At 28.2% G+C, this 21953-nt stretch overlaps 2 protein-coding genes and 1 long non-coding RNA gene across 6 annotated transcripts; 2 read left to right on the top strand and 1 right to left on the bottom strand.

Annotated features, from left to right (window-relative positions):
• Positions 1 to 1896: 1896 nt before the first annotated feature.
• On the bottom strand, positions 1897 to 3004 carry LOC132254477 (uncharacterized). Its single transcript, XR_009466757.1, has 2 exons — positions 2860 to 3004; positions 1897 to 2111 (listed from the first exon to the last, which is right to left on the bottom strand). It is a non-coding gene; the product is annotated as an uncharacterized LOC132254477 (long non-coding RNA).
• A 2558-nt stretch (positions 3005 to 5562) lies between these two features.
• On the top strand, positions 5563 to 7697 carry LOC100260650 (GDSL esterase/lipase At1g29670). Of its 4 annotated transcripts, none has more exons than XM_010657292.3 (6): positions 5563 to 5659; positions 5760 to 5988; positions 6224 to 6348; positions 6441 to 6686; positions 6792 to 7041; positions 7126 to 7697. In XM_010657292.3, exons 1-6 carry the CDS (start codon positions 5657 to 5659, stop codon positions 7356 to 7358), a joined length of 1086 nt encoding a protein of 361 aa, XP_010655594.1. In that variant the 5' UTR covers positions 5563 to 5656; the 3' UTR covers positions 7359 to 7697. The 4 variants fall into 4 exon arrangements, with proteins under 4 accessions (XP_010655594.1, XP_010655593.1, XP_010655592.1 ...); XM_010657291.3 differs by lacking the exon at positions 5563 to 5659 and having other exon boundaries at positions 5670 to 5988; positions 7126 to 7373; positions 7457 to 7697; XM_010657290.3 differs by lacking the exon at positions 5563 to 5659 and having other exon boundaries at positions 5670 to 5988; positions 7126 to 7373; positions 7454 to 7697.
• A 4660-nt stretch (positions 7698 to 12357) lies between these two features.
• On the top strand, positions 12358 to 14598 carry LOC100241911 (GDSL esterase/lipase At1g29670). Its single transcript, XM_002268955.4, has 5 exons — positions 12358 to 12725; positions 12846 to 12970; positions 13484 to 13729; positions 13833 to 14085; positions 14184 to 14598. The coding sequence occupies exons 1-5, from the start codon at positions 12443 to 12445 to the stop codon at positions 14393 to 14395; spliced, it is 1119 nt and encodes a 372-aa protein (XP_002268991.2). The 5' UTR covers positions 12358 to 12442; the 3' UTR covers positions 14396 to 14598.
• Positions 14599 to 21953: the final 7355 nt, after the last annotated feature.

Genomic DNA, 21953 nt, shown 5'->3' with positions numbered 1-21953 from the left:
GGCTCAAAGTCCTTGTGAAGTGACATCAAGAATTCATAGAGGCGAAATTCATCTCTAATGGAAGCATATTGCTGAGCATCTTTTGAGCATGTCCAAGTTGGATCAGAAAGGTCAATTTGGTCCCAAATAAAGCGAAGCTAATCATAATAGTCATTGATGGATTGCCCTGGTTCTTGCCTGAGTTGATGTAATTCAACCACTAACTGATATTTCAGGGATCCATGAGTAGTGGAGTACCTTTTGGCCAACATATCCCATGCAGATTTTGCATCATCAAAGCTGCCCATCATAGAGGGAATGGAAGTGTTCCGAATCCATGTGAGGATCATGTGATTATGACTATCCCATTCAATCATGCGATTAAGAAAAACAACATCTCCTTCACTTGCTCCCTTGACAGGAATAGTCATTACACCAGTACAATAATGTCAGAGCATGCGACCCTTAAGAAAACTGCGCATAGCTTGAGACCAAGATAAGTAATTTTTATTTCCCTCCAATACAGTATTGATGGGGTGAGAAAGAAAAATATCATTTTTATCCATTTAGAGACACAATATGCAAAAACAAACTGCAAAAGTGAAATCTACGCGAAAAATTGGGTAAGGAGAACCTGGTCAACCCTGGAAAAGTCAACGGACAAAGTCAACACTGGTCAAAGTCAACGGCCAATGCTGGTCAAAGTCAACGGTCAACGTGGGTCAACGGTCAACGCTGGTTGACGGATGACGTGGAGATGATGTCAGCTAGGGCTAACGTGGCACTGACGCGTCAGCAGTGGTGACGTAGCTAGGGCTGACGTGGCGCTGACGTGGCAGAGAGAATGACGTACGGGCTCCGATGGCGACGAGGTTTCCACGAATGTGTAGATCGGCGCTGGACGATCTCAGTGGTACTGTCAAAATTGAAATCGGAGCAATATTTGCAGCGGTGATGCGAAAAACAGTGATCTTGTGTGGTGTGAAACTCCTTAAGGACTGCAGGTTCGGAACCCAAGGACGACGCCTGGATGACGTCGGAGGTTCAACGGCAAAAGGTTGCGGCGGCAGTTGTGATTGGCGGAAGCGTTAAAAAGAAAGGAAGTCACACTAATGAAGACAGACTGCTAAGAAAGGGTAAGAGCAGTGGCTCTGATACCATGTTAGAAATACTAAACAATTGTATTGTATTTCATAGGAGAAAGAATATACATCAGTGCCTTTATATAGGAGGCATATGTGTGCGGTACAAGTAACCTAACTGGGCCTAAAGCCCATAACATAATATACCCATATAATATACTCATAATATACATTAACAGATTTTATTGGCAGGGTGATCGGTTTTCCATGAATCAACAGTAGCAAAATTACCAGATCATAGTGTCGCAGATCACCGACATTCTACGGAATGCGACAGCCGCCATGAATTTCCTAAGCAAGTGCCTATTTACAGTTGGAATGGGCACCGACGATCATGTTAACGACTATTACCTTCCATTGTTGTACCCGACCAACAGACAACATACCCCTGATCAGTACTGATTGATCAATATTCTCAGCAATGGAAGGTTATGCTCCAGTTCTCTCTCTCTCTCTATCCAAAACCATTGCATGAATTATTTTGTGCAATAATTATGGTTGTTCGTAGTTGAATACATACAAGACGAATTATTTTGAAAAATTATTACTATAATGAACTGTATTCATGATTATTTAAAATAATTTACCTTTCATACGTGGGTAAATTATTTTAATTGAAATAAATATTTATTGTTTAAGTAACTTTTGTTTCATTTAAAGCCACTATGATTCAAACCAGTATATATTATTTTAGACCTTGATTAATTAATTTGAAGGATATGCCCCAAAATTAATTAGAGGGTACATGAAGTCAAACAAATTAAAAGAACAAAAATAAGCTGAATATCCACTCAATTGAATAATAGAAAAGGACACAATTAGTGCATTAAAATTGATTGAAAAATAAGATATTACAATCTAGAACAAAATATCCCGATGAGAAAGACTATGAGACTAATGCAACCAAAACTGATTGAGGAGTCAGACATCTTAATCCCAAAAAAAAATTTTAATGAATGCTGAAGAGTACACCTTTTATCTCAATCTCACCTGATAAAAAATTTGGAAGGTGTTAAGATAAACAATCTTATTATATACTTTTGCTTAACTTGAAGACAACTACAATCTAAGAATCAAGAGAAAGTATGAATTCAAAGCTGCACCAACTCAAAAAAATCCTACATAAATAGTAGGAACACATACGAATGATTAAAATAAAAATAAAAATCATAAAATTAAGCTTAATTCACCGATCTAATTTCTAACCCACTTTTACCATTTAATTTTTCAAAATAAGATAATTTTTTTTTTTAATATTAACATTCTTTTTAATCCAAACCCAACATTATTCCAAATATATCCATTTCGAAAACCAAATCCGAGTTTGCTTCCAATCAAAATCCGTTTGGTCTTGGACTACAAAATCAGTCTAGAAGAATTTCAGATCTAAATTTCAATGAATTAATCTCTAAAAATATCTAGTCTAGGGTTCATAGCTAAATTAAAGAATAAAAAATTTAACTCATAATGTATTACACGTAATTAAACATAAATAAATGACTAAAAAACATCAAGTTGAACAAATTAAACCAAATTATAAGGCTAAAGTTTAAGTCTTCAAGCCAAAATTGCAGAAATCAAGGGTTTCAATGGCAAGTATTCCCAAGAAATCTAACCGTAAGAAATTTCCATTTAAAAAAACTTAAAACAATTGATCTTACCAACACAAACCCAAGATATTACTCAGTTCTCATTATTCTAATTAAGGAACTGAATTACAAAGAGAGAGTTTTCTTACCTCCAAAGCTGGACTTTCAGTACTCTTTTTTCCCAATCTTTTGCATTTTCTCGCATGTCGAACACTTTTCTTCTCTTGCCTCACAATCTCTCTCATAAAAGAGCAAAAATGAGATTAGCTTAATCAATAAATTTTCTTATGAAAAATCCAACTTATTTAATTTTACCCAATAATCCCTCTAAATTTTCTAAAAAGTCCCTCATATTATTAGTTAAAGTAATTATACCATTTAATTTTACTCATCCTCAGTTGAAATTAAAATATACTATTTTTAGACCTTTAATTTCAATAATTACAATCATAGTTAGTGATTTTTTTTTTCTTATTAATGATACATGCATGCATAACTTATTTCGAAGCAATTATAGTTGTAAACTTGAAATTAATTGATATTATTTTATTGTAAAGCATTAAGTATTTCAAAAAATTAAAACCATAATAGTTTAAAATAATACGTGAAAGAATTATTATGAACAATAGTGTTTATAGTTGAAAACAAGAAAAATGAATTATTTTGAATAATTAGGTGAGACTTTATTCCAATTAATGTCAAATGCATTAAAAAATTAGTTCGATCAATTATGAGTATATTTGAAATTTAACTACAATCATAATTGTTAAAAATAATTTATTTTGCATATCAATAATACAAGAGTGAATTATTTTGGATAGATCCCTTATACATTAATGGGATTTTGATAAAGTTGAAAAAAAAATAAAAATACAAGAATGAATTATTTTGGATAGATCCCCTATGCATTAATGAGATTTTGATAAATTTTTTATTTTTATTTTTGGTGAAAAGAAATTGTGAAACAAACTACTTGCAAATTCGATTGAAGGATAAATCGTAACAATTTTCAAGACCTAACTTTGTAACATTGTTAGGAAAATTTGATCTCTGAATAATTGATTCTATTTGAATTTGGATAAAGTTGAAAAAAAAAAAAAAATACAATAATGAATTATTTTGGATAGATCCCCTATGCATTAATGAGATTTTGATAATTTTATTTTTATTTTTATTTTTTGATGAAAATAAATTATGAAACAAACTACTTACAAAATTTGATTGAACGATACACCGCAATAATTTTCAAGACCTAACTTTGTAACATTGTTAGGAAAGTTTGACCTCTAAATGATCGATTCTATTTTAATTTGGATAAAGTTAAAAAAAATACAATAATGAATTATTTTGGACAGATCCTTTATATATTAATCAGATTTTGATAAAGTTGAAAATGTAGGTCTTGGATTGGGACTTTGATCATTTTATTTGAAAACATCTAGTGAAGGTAAGTCAGGTTTTATCCTTGGGCTTAATAATCGTATATTGCATTTCAACAATCCCTTCTTCAACATAACACTTTGTGGTTGGAATCCATGATCTTGGTTCTTATATTAGTTATATTGCATTTCAACAATCCCTTCTTCAACATAACACTTTGTGGTTGGAATCCATGATCTTGGTTCTTATATTAGTTATTGTATCGGGTTTTGACCATCTCATCTAAAAATAAATTGAGGGATGGTAAAGATAGACTAAACATTTTTATAACATTTAACCACCATAATTTGAATAACCCATTACTGAGCTTAAAAGTGATATTATTAGACCCTCATAATAGGTTTAATTCTATATATTAAGATACATATTAGTATTAATAATTATTTGTGTTATAAATAATATTTCTCTATTTTTAGTTATTTTCCATAATAATTCTTAGTCAATTAAACTAAGTACTAAAAAAAAAAGCCTTCACTTAGATTAATCTATCTCACTTAATGAACTTTTATTTATTTAATCATAAAAACTAAAGTAAAAGGTATGCCTTTAAATTCAATTCTCTAGGCTTGAATAAAACTTTTCATGCTACTGGAAATCCTATATTTTAAGAAAAGAAAAACATTGGAAAGAGGAAAAATAAATAAATAACAAAAGGTAATACAACTCATGAGCTATTTACTTGTTTAAAAAAAAAAAAAACTCTCCTTGTCCCCTTTTTATTATTTGACTATGGGTGTTTTTCTCTTTTAAATAAAAAATTGTGATTTTTTTATAATTATTTTTATATATTTCTCCCTCTTTTAGTGTCCCAGATGGAGCAAATCGCTACCTCCACTCGATAATTATTGATGTAGATGAAATCATACAAATCATTTCAAAAAATTGTTATCGGGAATATAATTTAATGATAGTTATAACTTATAATTACTCGAAATAATTCATTTTGTATATACAAAATGAATGGTTTTGAACAATTATTGCTATAGTTAAAATTAACTACATTATTGTTCAAAATAATTCATTTTCGGATCTTATTATGCACATCAATGATACATGCATGAATTATTTTATACAATTATAGTTCTAGTTGTAATTATTATATAGACCTAATTTACTTTCAAGTACCTTGATAAATATTCTCTAAAATAATTTATTTTAACAATATATGCATGAATTATTTTGAATAATAATGATCCTAGTTAAAATTAGTATATTATTGTCTTGGATGTTTTGTTCCATGTGCAGCTATGATTGTCCAAAAATAACTAATTTTGTAACTATATACGCATAAATTATTCAAACTAGTTGTACAATTTCAATTATTGAAAGAAAGATTTACAATTCCAACCCTCCATTAATTTTATAGAAAATCTTTTGCATGATGCCATAATTTCTGTGGATATTTACAAAGAATTAACCACAAATCTAATTACGTGTTTAAGGGTGTGGATTCTGTGGAATCATTTTTCTTTTGTCCGCAATTAAGGTGCTATATCAAATTATCAAATGGTAGGTCTAAATAGTGTCTAATCCTCTCAGCCTCACCTTTATCTTTCCTTCTTCGGATCTTCTTTCTGATCTTTCTTCTTTAATGGACTGTATGGGTAAGATGTGGAGGGTGGTGCCTGTTCTACTGCTGGTTTTCTACTTACAACATTGCGCCCATGGGGAACCAGAGGTTCCGTGTTACTTCATATTTGGTGATTCATTGTCTGATAGTGGCAATAACAACAAGCTTGTCACACTGGGAAGAGCCAATTTCCCACCAAATGGAATAGACTTTCCTAATGGTCCGACTGGAAGGTTTTGCAATGGCCGAACTATTGTCGATGTTCTTGGTCTCTCTTCTCCCCCTTCTATATCCAAGTTTGTAAACACCCTGATTGTTGGCTGATATTTAAGCTTTTCAAAAGCTTGTTTTCCCTTGTAAAAAGTCATCTTAAAATAGTATGATCCATGCATTTATTAAGTTTTTTTCTTTACATTTATCATCGCCCAGTATGATATGATTTGTTTGCAATAGATCCTCCGTAGTTATCATGCTAATGGAATGTTTTATTTCCCATGTTGCAGCTGAGCTTCTCAAATTGGAAGATTACATCCCACCATATGCAACTGTAAGTGATTATCGAATACTCCAAGGCGCCAACTTTGCGTCTGGTTCATCAGGGATTCGAGATGAAACTGGAAGACACTATGTACGTTATACTTTATCTACCCTCAGAAACACAATCCGAGTTGCTAGTGTTAGAAATAGATGAGAGTAATTAGTTTTTTCTTGCATGGGCAGGGCGATCTGATTACCATGAAAGAACAGTTGAAAAATTACCAGATTGCAGTCTCGAGGATAACCAACATTCTAGGAAATGACACAGCTGCTATGGATCATCTGAGCAAATGCCTATTTACAGTTGGGATCGGCAGCCACGACTACATCAACAACTACTACCTACCACAGTTGTACCCAACAAACAGTGAATATACTCCTGTTCAGTATGCCTCAGTACTTATTAATCAGTATTTTCAGCAATTGAAGGTTTCTTCTCCAATCCCCTCTCTCTTCCACTTTCTCATTTTTCATATGCTATAACTATTTATCCAGAAAAACTTAGGGTTCTCTCCTTTGGCTTCTTGATGCTAGACTTTGTACAAGCATGGAGCGAGAAAGGTAGCCATCTTCGGCCTCGGTCGACTAGGTTGCATGCCACTTGAAGTGGGTTTGTATGGTGAAGTTTCTGATACTGAATGTGTCGAATTCATAAATGATGCAGTCCAAGTTTTTAACGATAGGCTTGTAAGGCTGGTGGATGGCCTCAATGCCAATCTCACGGATGCGCACTTTGCGTATATAAACATGAGTGGAATTCAATCATTTGACGCTGCGGCTTTTGGTATATAACGTCAACCTTTTGTTCATCATATTGTATTCCAGGAATAGTTGAATTAATACTGAACATCTGGGCCATGAATTGCAGGATTCAGAGTTAGAAACAATGGGTGCTGTGGGGGGCAGCTTCCTTGCCTTCCTTTTTCAGGTCCATGCAGCAATAGGACGGAGCACATCTATTGGGATTTCATCAACCCAACGGAAGCTGCGAATATGATCTATGCTCAAAGAGCATACATCTCAGAGACTCCCTCTGATGCCCACCCGATGGATATACACACCCTAGCCCAGTTCGCCTCTGGGGAAGAAGATGACAGCTAATGCTAGCTGCGCATTGTAAGTTAATGCGCACAATAGTTGTTATACTGTAATTGTACGCCTGTTAATATGCTTTAATTTTTGTAATAAAACTTCAGCAGCTGAGGACGATGGTCCGTGTTGTGGGGCTTCACTATCATGAACGTATGGTTCTTCTTCCTGTCAATGTATTAATCCTGTAAGTTCTGTTCTACAACATATGGTATGTCCCAAGCTCAAATAGTTTCCCTGTAGCCAGCTGGTAGCCACAAAAAGGAAAAGGGGAAAGTTTTGTTTTGTTTTGAGGTTTGTAGTTGATTCTGTGATCAATCTTGTCTACCCAGAAACAGGACATTTAGACAAGGTCTGGAAGTATTCAGAAATGAATATTTTTTATGGGAAGTAGTACTTATGTCTACATTGGGACCCAACCAGTTGGACCACAGACTAACCCGTGGCCCAAAACCCCATATTCGTGTGTTGAGCCCATGGGATGCTTGGTGAGCCCATAGTGTTCTTGAAATTAAATTTTTGTTGTTTAAAATAGAAAATAGTTTTTAACTGAGAAAATATGTTTGGCGTGCTTTTGATAAAAAATAGTTTTTTATTCGGATAATAGGTTTATTTTTGGAATAAATTTGAGATGTTTTTGTACACACCAATTTTCCCAAGTAAGAAAATTTTGGACAAAGTTGTACTTTAATAATACATTTATAATTTGAGGGGACAATCTCTAATATGCCTTCTAATTATTCTTACAAAGGCAAACACGTTTTTTAAAATAATTTTAATGTTTAATTTTGAATAAAAAGGGTTTCATAAATAAATCCTATAGTCATCCAATGAAAAAAATCTTCAAGTCTTCAAATTTCTTCGAAAAATCGTCAATGACTTCAATTTTTCAAAAAATCTTGAATTTTAATGGGATTTTTTTAGGGGCTTTAAAAAATTTCCTGGGCCTTCAAAGTGTGCTTTGAGACGGGAGAAACCTTTATTTTGATATTATTTCTTGATTTTCTAGAGATAGTAATTTCATTTATGAGGATAATTATTATTTATTTAAATTATCATAATTATGATATTTATTTGTATTGTTACAATTAAATTTTACTTTAATGTTATTGATTGATTTTCTAAAGATAATTATTTTATTTATTATGATAATATATATTTTAATTATTATAATTAATTAATTATAACGATTATAATATTTATTTGTATTCTTTTAAATTTAGAGTTTTTTTTTTGAAACGGAGTGTTTGCATATTATTAGACCATTATTGATATGTGACAATTAATGAATCCATAAAACTTGTACCTCTACCATTTTCAATTGTTTTTTATCGAGTGTTTTGAATAGCAATTGACAAGATGAAAAATATTACTGAAACGGGTTCATTATACATAATGTGTAGTAATTTTATGAGTAAGTTCAGAAAACTATTCTTTATATTTGAGTTTGTAAATAAAATTTTGTTCCACAAAGCTAATAAATTTGAGAATTGTTTTTGAAAATGTTCCACTCTATATTTGTGACATTTTATCGGTATTCTTTCTACCTCTTTTGTGATACTATTTTTTTTACCTCTTATTTACATAGCAAGTAATGATTAAATATCAAAATTGGTAGTAATGATATGAAGAATGGGATATTTTTATTATTAGTCTAATTAAGAAATTGGACATCATCTAAGAAGCTATTGCGTAAATAAATATATAAATAAAATGGGTCCAAGCAAGACCACTCAATAGAATATAGAATATGTGTCATACTCTATCTAGAACATTTGTAAGTCCATATAACCCAAATTAATGTAAGAAAGGGCCCATTTTGTGGTGTTTTTAAAATGAAGAACAAAAAATAGTTTTTAAATTTTTTTAAAAAATAAGAGTGTTTGACCATATATTTTAAAAAATAGTTTTTTAAAATAAAAACCAAAAAACTTGTTTGGATGAAAGAATTTGTATTGTTTTTAAAAATAATGTCTTATTTTTATTTTATAATTTTTTAAAGTTAATTAATAATAATATGAAATCAAATTCAAGTTTAATCTTATTAAAATATAAAAGTTAGATCTACAATCACATATGAGTTAAAGATAAATATATATATATATATATATATATATATATTTATTCATTTATTCTAGTGAAACAAAAATTACTATAAGATAAAAATAATTTTAATTTTCATTTTTAATACAAGTCAAATACGTACTTTCATTATTATTATTATTATTATTATTTTAATTTCTTGTTTGACTATGATTTCTTATACTTGTTTTTAGAAATTGTTTTTAAGTTAAAGAACTAAAAAGAGTTTTTTAATATTTGATTAAAAAAAATGTATTTGGCAAGCTATTTTTATAAGAGGATTTTAAAAATAAAGAACAAAAAGACTTGTTTGGATAATTTTTTTTAAAAAATTTGTTTTGATTTTGTAAAAACATTTAAAATTCAATCTATATAATATTAATTAAATAAATTTCATGGAAGTCTTATTGAAAATGAAAATAATTTTGTAATTATGAATAAATTAAAAAATAAATAGTTTTTAGTAAAACTTAAATAGTAATATTATAATAAAATCATAAATTATATTTTTAGTAGAAAATATACTATTTTATTATATGTTAGAAATATATGGATATTGACATTTTGCATTTTATTTTATTATATTTGTTAAAAATGAATAATACTATTTGTCAATAGTATTTGATTTAAAATGAATAATAAATACAGTGTTTATTTTTTAACATATAAATGAGCCTAGTTTTTTTATTACATACGCACACATTTAGTACTCAATTTTGAACATAATATTCTGAAACGTTTTGATTTAATGTACAACTAGTTGGATGAGTTCTTTTATTGTAAATTATGCTTAAAAATTAAAGGATTTATTACAAAATTAAAATTATTAATTATATTTTACTTAATTTATAATTTATTTAGTTAGTGAGGAAAAAAAAATAGTTGTGTGTATAGGATAAATAATAAAGTCATGACTCATGTTATATCAACTTTCATCTCTTATTTTTTTTTTCAATGATTATATCTATTTTTGAGTTTCAAATTATTTTTAAAAATTGTTAAACTCATTAATAAATTTAATAAAAAGTGTCACTTGATTTGAAGTTCATTTTTATGGTGGAAAAAAAAAATTATAAAGTATAATTATGTGTAGAAAAAAAATAAATAGAGTCATTATAAATCAATTTTTATCCATAAATTTATGGTATTAATAAGTTTATTATTTGAATTTTAAATTATTTTAAAAAATTGTTAGACTTGTTAATGAATTCAACATATTAAGTCTTATTTAATTTGGAGGTCATTTGCCTAGTGATTTTTTTTAAAAAAATAATAATTTTATGTAGAAAAGAAACAATATAGTTGTTTTAAACCAATTTTTGTTTATAAATTTATGGTTTATTGAGTTTATTATTTAAGTTTAAAATTATTTTAAAAAATTAATGAACATATTAATAAATTCAACGCAGTAAGTTTTATTTTATTTGAAGTTAATAATAAAGTAGGTGTGTTTTTCTATTATTTTTAAAAACCGATAAAAACAACTTTTACTTGTTTCATAAAGTTGTTTTCTATTTCATTATATTTTTAAAAATTGAAAATAAAGAACAATAATCAGTGCTATTAAAAACTGTTTTATGTTTTAAAAAACAAAAGATGAGTTTTAATTTTCATCAAAATTTATTGATATATAAAGGTCTCTCATCATCTTCTATGTCAATCACGCTCTTGGAAAAAGTTAAATAAATCATAGACTATACCTTTGTAATGAAAACTAACATCAATGGAGATAAATAAAAAATATTTTACACCTCTTCTAGATGGAGATCATCCTTGAAGTTGAAAAAGCTAATTTAAAATCTTTGTTGACTGAAGAGTCAAGAAGGAAAGGAATGAAGCCAAGGGAAAGATTGGACTTTTGTATGCATCGGTGCATTTGAATAAAAATGGGACAAAAAAGGTTTGGTTAATATGCATATAATATATGAATGAAGATGACCATAGCCATGTGCACAACGTCTTTAACAAATGAAACTACCTAAAACAGAATAGTCTTCCAAAAGTGATGGGAGGAGGACCAATTAAAATACTCTTCATGCTAGCTAGCTCCTTCCTTTTAGGCCTCCCAACTCCACTTCTCTCTCTCTCTATATTGAAATTAGAGAAAAATAAAAGAAAACACATAAATTTAATGTGATTCGACAAATTGCCTACATCAACGGAAACATGAAGAAAGACTTTCACTATATCAAAATTTGAGTTACATAACCAATTTATCGTTCACCCTTAACAATAAAAATACAAACTTGAATAGCAAATATTGTCGTTTCACTCCGTTTCACTTCGATATTTGCCCAATTTTCTTTATATATATATTTCACTCAATATAAGCCGCATACTACAACATGTATCTCTCCTAAATAAATAAGGCATCTTGTATCCCATTTAACCCATTTAAATTATGTCATATTTAATAGTCAAGTTTATGTATATGTCTCTATGATTAATGTTTCAACCATGTTTATAACTAAATCGATCTATTTATTTAAAGATAAATTTAAAATGAAGTTAAATGGTTTAAAAATATAATTAGATTAATAATAAGATTCTTAGATAAACCAATTCCAATTAAATTCATGTTATTCAGATTGACCTAGAAATTATCTATTTATTAAATAGGTTATACAAGTTAACATGAACCCAATTAAATTATATATTATTATTACTATTATTTTATATTTATAATTTTTTTAAAATTAACATATAATATATTATTTAATATTGCAAAAAATTAAAAATAAACATTCATATGAAATATATAAAATTGTAAAATTAAAACAATAAGGATTCCCTATTAGCGATAGGGAATTTATTCCCCCAATGGGATTCTCCGTCCAGTCTAGTCTAGGACGGAGAATGGGGCAGGGATGAGGAATAATTTTGAAAAATGGGACAGGGACAAGAGAGCCTTCCTCGACCCAGCCCCTCCTCGCTTAATTTATATCTCTATTGGCTTCCATTTCCTCGCACCATATCCGTAAGCCTCGCCTTACCTGCCTTTCCTTTTCTTTCCTATGGTCTTCCTCTCTCTAATCTTCGTTTCTTCTTCAATGCCTGAGCTTAAGAAATGTTGGGCATTATTTGTTCAAATATTGCTGCTTTCTAACCTACAACTCTGCGCTCATGGAGAACCAGAAGTCCCCTGTTACTTCATTTTTGGTGACTCATTGTCTGATGGTGGCAATAACAACGGCCTTGTGTCTTTGGCAAAAGCCAATTACCCACCAAATGGAATAGACTTTCCCAGTGGCCCTACTGGAAGGTTTTGCAACGGACGAACCATTGTGGATGTTACTGGTCTTCACCCTCTCCTTCAACAAAATTCATTTTTGAGCTTTTAATTTGCTTCAAAAGTACTTCCAATAACCATAATTATGTTGTATGCTCACTGAAACACTTCACACTTCCTTGTTACAGCTGATCTTCTTCAGTTGGAGAATTACATCCCACCATTTGCAACTGCTAGTGATCAACAAATACTGCAAGGCGTGAATTATGCGTCGGGTTCCGCTGGGATTCGTGATGAAACTGCAGTTTTCCTTGTGATATACTCGATTCAAACTCATCCCCCAGATCTATAGCCTGTTGAAAACTTTATAAAGTTACTTTTGATGGTGGCTTATAACCAGTCCTTCACTATATGTAGTTTATATATATAGATAGATGGTCCTAGGAGAAACATTTTTATCAAACTTTAATAAATATGATATAGACTTATGTCTAGATAAAACTATATTTGGAAGCAACTAAAGCAGTCAAAGAAAACTTCATGAAGTTTTTCATGGACGCCAGTGACAATGATTTATTGTTGACATGTAAAAGTCTTAAGTCTAGCTAATATCTTCTAATAGTGGCCAAGTTTTTTATTTTGCTTGAGTTTTCCAGAATGAAAACATATATATAATTAAGCGCTTTTATGTAAAGTTGATTTAGATCATGCATGTTAGAGAAGGTTGTAAACATTAAATTCTATTTGGCCATTGAAAAAAACTTGTAATTGATCACGAATACTTTTATGTGAAAGGAAGAACATTGTTTTTTTGTTATATTGGCAGGGTGAACGGATCGTTATGAATCAGCAGTTGCAAAATTTCCAAACTACGGTCTCGCAAATCACTGGCATGCAAGGAAATAATGAGACAGCTGCTATGAATTTCCTAAGCAAGTGCCTATTCACAATTGGAATCGGCAGCAACGATATTGGAGTCAACTACTATGGGCCATTGCCTTTATCAAGTATCGAATATACTCCTGATCAATTTACTGCATTACTAATTGATCAATATTCTCAGCAACTGAGAGTTAGTGCTACAATTCTCACTATCTTTCTCATTATTTTCTGCATAAGGAATAATTCTCTAGAAAAACTAAGTTATCTTTTTTCCCTTGCCTTCTTGATGCTAGATATTGTACCAATATGGAGCGCGAAAGCTAGCCCTCTTTGGAGTGTCACAAATAGGTTGCACCCCGGCTTTAGTGGCATGGTACGGTGCAAGTCCTGGCTCTACATGTGTGGATTACATAAATGATATGGTCCAACTCTTCAATAACAGGCTTATGTTACTGGTGGATGACCTCAATAACGATCTCACCGACGCGAAATTTACCTATATAAACATTTTTGAAATTCAATCATCACTGGATCTTGCAGCCCTTGGTACATGGCATCAACTTTTTTTTTTTTTTAAAGTTAAACATCTTCCTATTAGACGGAACATTGGAATAGTAAACCATTTGGCTTATTACTATTTACAGGTTTTAGGGTTACAGACGATGTGTGTTGTGGTACGAGTCTTACAGGTTGCATTCCTTTCACAACCCCATGCGAGAACAGAAGCGAGTATGTGTACTGGGATTTCGCCCACCCAAGTGAGGCTACCAATGTGATCTTTGCTGGAAGAGCATACAGCGCACAGACCCCTTCCGATGCTCACCCCATTGATATCCACACCCTAGCCCAGCTCTGATGATGGAGATGAAAGCTATGGAGGCACATGGGAAGTGAAGGCATATATACAATAATGGTTGCGGATAGTACCATCCATCGATCTGTAGTTTTCCTTGTGGCTGCAATACTAGATATACTATGAACATGTAACCCTCCTAAATAAATAAGGCATCTTGTATCCCATTTAATCCATTTAATAATTATGTCATATTTAATAGTCAAGTTTGTATATATGTCTTTATGCTTCAATTACACATGTTTATGACTAAATCGATCTATTTATTTAAAGACAAATTTAAAATGAAGTTAAATGGCTTAAAAATACAATTAGATTAATAACGATATTATTAGATGGACCAATTTCAATTAAATTTATGTTATTCAGGTTGACCTATAAGTTATATATTTATTAAATAGGTTATATAGGTTGATGTGAACCCATTTATACTTAATTCAAACTTGCAAAAAACAAACATATTAGACTCGTGTTAGGTTAACGAATTATATTAAACTTTATTACTCTTATTCTCAATCAGGCTCTATATCTAAGATTTTGAAAATATTTTTCAAAGTTAATATAAAAATTTAAAAAACATTTTAAAACTTATGGTACTTCGACGAAATCTAATTAAAAATTATCATTTGAAAAATAAGCCTTCACATTTAAATTGAATTTGTCTAAACAAGTTTTCATTAATGTCATAAAAAAATCTTAAATTTAAAATAATTTTAAAATTGTGATATTTTTATAGATATTTTCTTGAAAAAAAAATTGGTATTTTCATCAAAATTCCCTCTATACCTTGCCCGTTGCCTTATCCATGCACCTACAGTGGGAATAATGTCATTGGTTCCACATATGTTGCATATCTAAACATAATCCTCTCGTTCATTTGGTGAAGGACAAATTTTTGAAAATGTAAAATATTATCCTAAAATGTTTTTGTGCTCTCACATGGTGAGCCATGGACGGTATAGGTGTGCATTTGTTGGAAAGTTCCTACGCAAATATTGTTTGTATCCGGATCATGACATGCATTTGTTGGATAGTTACAAGCATGACTTACGTAAATATAAAAAATATTATCCAACCAAATATTGTTTGTATCCGGATCATGACATGCATTTGTTGGATAGTTACAAGCATGACTTACGTAAATATAAAAAATATTATCCAACCACTATCTTTAGTTCATATCCAAACACTAAGGTTGTATTTGATTTAAAAATTATTGTTTTATAATTTTCATTTTCTATTTCTTTTTTTTAAATACTTTTTATTTTCTATTTTTTGCTCCTTGAAAATGCTTTGATTAAAAAAAAAAGTGAAAATTGTTTTTAGAAATAAAATTTATAAAATGTTGTTTGGGTATTAGTTTTCGTGATCTACAAAATGGTGAAAAAAAAATTAAAATTTTACACGAGACACAAATTATGGTATAATAAATATTATTATAAAGAATAATATTACTCACTTTATATATATATATATATATATATATATATATATATATATATATACTTATAACATTCACAATCTAATAAAAAAAATATTATTTCTTATTTTAAGGATGATATTTGATCTAAATGTATGTGAGAAAATGTTTATTTATATTAATATATCTTTCATATTTATAATATTGATATTCTTTTTATATAATGGGCTCTATATAAGAACTTTTATGTGATTTTAGTTCCTTTTTCTTTTTCATTTATTTTAGAAAATATTTTTCACTTATTTTTTTAAAAAAAATTGAAAACACTATTTTCATTTTTTTTTATCTCAATTTTCTAGAAAATGAAAATGAAAAAAAAAAAATCATCTTCAATTTTGATTTTAGCTTTCTTTGAAAATGAAAACCGAAAATGATCTAAATAAATATAGGGTTTGAGTGATTCTCTCTAAAAATGTTTCTAACGAAACCAATTAGTAATAAAATGATTATATATAAATATGCTATATATAAAAACGTTTTAATCATAATCACTCTAAAAAAACCTCTACAATTTAAGTAATAGGAATTGATACGTACATATTTGGGGGCTTTTCATATATACCAATAAGTTCATTTTCCCCAAATTAATTTCTCTTATTAATGTCCCTTAAATTTTTAGATTGTAAGCAAACACAACTCTTAACTTGTTTTTTTACTAAAATTGTTAAATAATTAAATTAATTATTAACTGAGTAATTGTCATACTGAATTTAATTGATTAGTAGAAACCTAATTTTAGGATTTAAAGGGGCGTTATAACTTATCATTGTACATTCTAATAGATAATATAACTCACGAACTTAGACTCGATTTTTCACAAACTATCTTTTTCTTTTAGGAATAATATATATATTTAGGGTTTTTCTTCCTTTAAAAAATAAACAAAAATAAGTGATGACTTTAAACAAATTTTCAAAAATTTGTTTTTTATAATAAAAAGTGCAAGTCGCCATAGAATGGAATGCATGTGAAAAATCCTAGTCAATTACATTTTACATGATATATTTATGTTCTTATAAGTGTATAATCTGTTTGTTCCTGGATACTGGTAATGGATCCAATCAATGGAGGATGTTTAACTTCTTAAGTTGCAAATATGACTCTTATATAAGTAATTATTTATAAGCTTCAAACAAAATTAGTTAAATAATAATAAAAAAAATCTTATTAAACTTTCAGAAAGTAAACTTGTGACTTCCCAAAATCCATCGAAACAACCTTAATACATAGCCTCCGCCTGACCTAATGTCATAATTGGTCCAACCCATCAATTCGTTGGTCCCAACAAAGGTTCCTATCTTGCAAATCATGTGGATCACTTCTAAAGTTCTACGTACTTCCATTTATAAAAACTGATCAATATTTTCTCAAAGACTTTCCCTGCTACACAGGTAATTTAAAGTGGTCCATCGTGATATTTATGCAAAAAAACAACAGAAAATGTTCCAAGTATCAGGCCCATTATACGTATGATATTATTCCTTTTACTAAAATCCATAGTTTTTGGAATCTAAGAGCCAAATAAAAACAGAAATCAAGGAAATAAAATAAACATATCTTTGTTAGTTGATTCATAACAAACCAGAGAAAAAGTTAAAATATTTGATTTTTTTAAAAGAAAGTAAATAATTTATAGTGTTTATTTTTTTGCTAAATAAAAAAAGTTAAAATATTTAATTTTTTTATTAAATTAAATGTAATATGTTGATATTAACTAATATAATTAAAATGAATTTATTATTAATAAATTCAGTTTAATTATATTGATTAATATCAACTGAATAGAAAAAACTAAATATTTTAATTTATTCTTCTATTTAGCCAAAAAACAAATACCATATTACTCATCCAACAAATTAAAACATAATAAAATGAAAATAACGGTGGTATCTAAAACACCATTTACTAATAAGTAGGAAGGAAAACGAGAGAATTCTTGTTTATATCTAGAGATTTCTAGATCTTGGATTATTCTCTTTGTGGGTGGCTTCTGTTGTCCTAAAAATTGCTTAGTCCTAACCACTCAAAAGATTGGTCCAATCTAGATGGATGATATCTCTATCCTATTTCCTAAGTAACTAGGGTTCCTATTTGCAAATTTGTTCATCACAAGCTCTATTAGGGCTCCAGTTGACCAAAGGCAGCTCCTTCAATGGCATTACTGAGTCAGCCATAGAGTTATTATGTATTATAGCATGTTTGCAACGATTCAAATGAAGAATGGAAAATAGAAGTTTGTACAATTTCTTAATCACTACGTTTAGATCAATTATTAGAATGAAACTACGAATGATAAAATTATTTTAATGAAAATCAAATCTCACTTTTGGTAGCTTTTTGATTCCACTATAATCAATCTTTATTTTCATTTCTATCACCCCTTTGGTCCCATATATCAAATACACCTTTAATGTAAATCCCACAATATTCTCTTCTTCTATTGTAGAAACTTTGAGTTTAGAGTAAATTTGAGTAGGACTAGAAGAAGTATAGCATGATACTTCGAAATACCTTCTTCTAAAAAATCAGATATTTAACTGATTTTTAAATATTAGATACTCATTTTGAGAGACAAATTTTTCAAAAATCAATTCCCCGTTAAGACACATGGCTAAAAAGATTTTTTTTTTCTATCCTAAGGGAGCGTGAGATGCCAATTTAAAAAGAAAAAAAAAAAAAACGAGCTAAGGACCTTTTTGGTAACTGTTTCTAAAAACAATTTTGAAAAATAGTTTTTGAAAATTGTTATATAATGTTTTGTAAAACAAAAATCTGTTTGAAAACTTAAAATGTTTTTAATATTTTTAAAATAATTTTTAGGTATAGTATTTCATTTTTAATCATTCCATATCTTTGTATAACTATTTTTTAAAACAATTCTTAGAAAAAAAGTGAAAATAATGGAAAACAATTAAAAGATGTTATTTAAAAACACTTTTATCTTATGTTCTTAAAAACAAATATATATATATATAATTTTTAGTTGTCAAACATATTTTTTTAATTTTTTGTTATGGAGAATATAAAATTGTTATTGAAATTAAAACAGTTGTTTAATACACCCTAACCTTTTTGAAAAATGAAAAAGAAGGATGAATCTCATTTTTTAAAATGAGTTTCATAACATAAATTTTAAACCACTTAAAATTAAAAATAACTGGAAAACAATTTATTTTATTTGATGACAGATACCTAATTAATCACTTATAACAAAATATGATCAATAATGATTAATTTTATCACTTTTTTATTTATTTAAAATTTCGTTTATATCTTTTTTTTTTTAAATTATTAATATTTATTGCTCAATACATTTTATTATGGAACTTCACTTTTTTAAAATTAAAATATATTTTTTTTGAAAAAAAAAAATTAAAACTTCAAATAAAAATATTTTATTAAAATTTTTTAACATTGAAATTATAAAATTTTGGGCAAGGAAATCTCTTTCTTTGAAGTTGCATAAAATTTACGTGGATCGTATGCTTGACCCAACAACAAAAGTTCCCACACAAACAAGTAACAAACTTCAGACTAATGAATTGACTAATTTTTAGGTAGTGGAAAAGGAAGTTCGTTTCTCACTAACTAACCATATTAATTATTTCTGTTAGGATGCCCAAGATCCAATAAGACCCAACGTATTTCACTTGCTTAGGTATCTCTACTCTTTGGGGTTTTTTTTTTTTCGTTTATTTTGTTAGGTTTAAGTTAAATATAAATTCTATCATTAGTTTGAAATTTTATCAAATATATTTTTTATCATTTTTATTTATTATTTTCATTCATCTTCTATTTCATTTAAAATGAAGTGTATGAGAAGAAATCCCAATATAGGTTTGATTTTTCTAATAATTATATTCATATTTCTAATAAGTAATTAATGAGTAATGAATTGTGAAATGGATGATTTTTCGGTACTCTTTTTCTATTCTTCTATTCGAACTATGCCTTAAAAAAAAAAGCAACACAAATTTGATTGAGAAGGCAAACAAAAGAACTATTGGGTTGTGCTTGCATTGTTGTTGCCTGAATCTTTTGTCAAGTTGCTTCGAAGATTAGAACAATTTTTATTTGCTAGCAAAATTAAAGATGTATACTTCTTTTAATTGATACATATTAAATAAAAAATCTTAAGAGCCAAAACTTATGTAATGGAATTGTAATATGCCATCATAATATCTGTAAGCCTAAGTTTGAATATCGTAATAGTTTCATTGTTATGCATAAAATCTAGTTAAGAGTCCTTATCATCTTGGATATGAGTGACAAAATTTGATATGATTGACAAAATTTGATATGATAACCCAATATATTTTTCAAGGATTTGGATCGAATATAATGGTATTTAAATCAAATTTATATAGATTTGTATAAATTGTTTAATAAATAGATAGTTTTTGGATGAACTTACAAAATATGAATTTGACCTGAATTTAAATCATACTAATTAACTTAATAATAACTTTGAATATTTAACCCATATTTGACTTGTTTTAAATTTGCTTTTGAATAAATAGATTTATTGAATCATATAAACTTATACCAACCTAATTCAATCAAATTATTAAATATGGGACCTGATCATTAAATGGATTAAATATATTATACTATGCATTATCTATTTAATAATTATGGTGTATGTGATTTTATGTTCTTCACCCTATTATTATTCATATCGTGTTTGGGTTGACCTATTTAATAAAATGTTCAATCCTTGGCAGATATGAAGATGCCCTGCAAGCATGAAATTCTATCCAAATCTTTGACTTCAAAGTGATGAGAGAAGCCTTATCATTGAGGAGTTTAAAGTCATGAAATGATTAGTTTAGGAGCAAGAAGTGGGGTAATAATTTTTTGCATGTGCTCATATATTAAAAGAAAAGAGAAACTGTTAGAATTAGGTCACGAGAAGGAAGAAGTAATTTCATAAACACAATTAAAAATATTAGAAAAAGGTCTTTCACTTATGGTGGGAGTCTTTATCTAGTAGACATTCAAATATTCATAATCCTACTTTCTTTTAGGTTTCCCTAACTCCATATCTCTTCTATATCTATACTACATATAAAAGTAGGAAGTGTTTAAACACTTTTTTTCCCCCTAAAATAGCCTTATCATTTTTATTATATACACTTATATCTTATCATTATTATATGTAATTAATTAAAATAATGTTTATTTTTATTCTTAATTTATTGAATAAAAAAATAAATTTAGATAAAATTCAGATAAATACAAAAAAAATCTTTAGAATCCAAATTACATCTTTTTAAAATCTGAATTATATATATATATATATATATATATATATATATATATATATATATATATATATATTTATACATGCTTATATCTTATTGTTATATTATTATATGTAATTAGATTATTAATTTTTTTAAAATTCAAACATATAAAACAAAAATAAAAATAATACTTCTCTTTTAAAAATTATTATAATTTCATTTAAAAAATAATATTTCATGATGATATTGCTTTTCTTCTCTAAAAAAGTGATAATAATTTTTGTTTCATTTTAAACATGATTTTTTTTTACTTCTTAAAAATAAAAAAATACAAATATTTATTGTTGTCAATTATTTTTTTTAACCCAAATTTAAAGCATAATTTATTTTTGAAATCCAAATTAAAAAAAAGAAGAAACTTTTATTCAATTCTATAATATTATTCAATAAAAAATTAGTTTAGATAATATTTCTCCTTTTATTAGAAAAATGTCTTTCATTTTAGACATTATTTTCTTTGACTTCTTAAGAATAAAAAAATATACAAATATTTATTGTTGTAAATTATTTTTTTAACCCAAATTTAAAGCTTAATTTTTTTTTAATCCAATACTCATTATCATTGTTCAATTATGAAATAGGTTGTTAATCCAAATTGTTATGTTGTTACTTATTTCATTTCGATAAGAGGACACATTTTATGATATTTGGAAAAGGTAGACAGCAACTCTCTTTCACTCTCTTATTTTCTTCCAACTTTTTTTTTGTTGGTTGTTTATCACTGTAAAATGTATATAGATTTATAGATTCATTTTTATAATATTTGGAAAATGGA

Source organism: Vitis vinifera, chromosome 10 (assembly GCF_030704535.1).
Source record: "Vitis vinifera cultivar Pinot Noir 40024 chromosome 10, ASM3070453v1".
Lineage (NCBI taxonomy): Eukaryota > Viridiplantae > Streptophyta > Magnoliopsida > Vitales > Vitaceae > Vitis > Vitis vinifera.
Note: the sequence above shows the minus strand (reverse complement) of the source record. Positions and strands in the feature narration are given on the sequence as shown.

What these genes read in the sequence shown, in the direction of transcription:
- LOC100260650 (XM_010657291.3), top strand. Translation starts at nt 5,742, where the DNA reads ATGGACTGTATGGGTAAGATGTGGAGGGTGGTGCCTGTTCTACTGCTG. An exon ending in ATGAAACTGGAAGACACTAT is followed by an intron (nt 6,349 to 6,440) that starts GTACGTTATACT and finishes TTGCATGGGCAG; the next exon opens with GGCGATCTGATTACCATGAA. An exon ending in ATTTGACGCTGCGGCTTTTG is followed by an intron (nt 7,042 to 7,125) that starts GTATATAACGTC and finishes CATGAATTGCAG; the next exon opens with GATTCAGAGTTAGAAACAAT.
- LOC100241911 (XM_002268955.4), top strand. Translation starts at nt 12,443, where the DNA reads ATGGTCTTCCTCTCTCTAATCTTCGTTTCTTCTTCAATGCCTGAGCTT. An exon ending in ATGAAACTGCAGTTTTCCTT is followed by an intron (nt 12,971 to 13,483) that starts GTGATATACTCG and finishes TTATATTGGCAG; the next exon opens with GGTGAACGGATCGTTATGAA. An exon ending in ACTGGATCTTGCAGCCCTTG is followed by an intron (nt 14,086 to 14,183) that starts GTACATGGCATC and finishes TACTATTTACAG; the next exon opens with GTTTTAGGGTTACAGACGAT.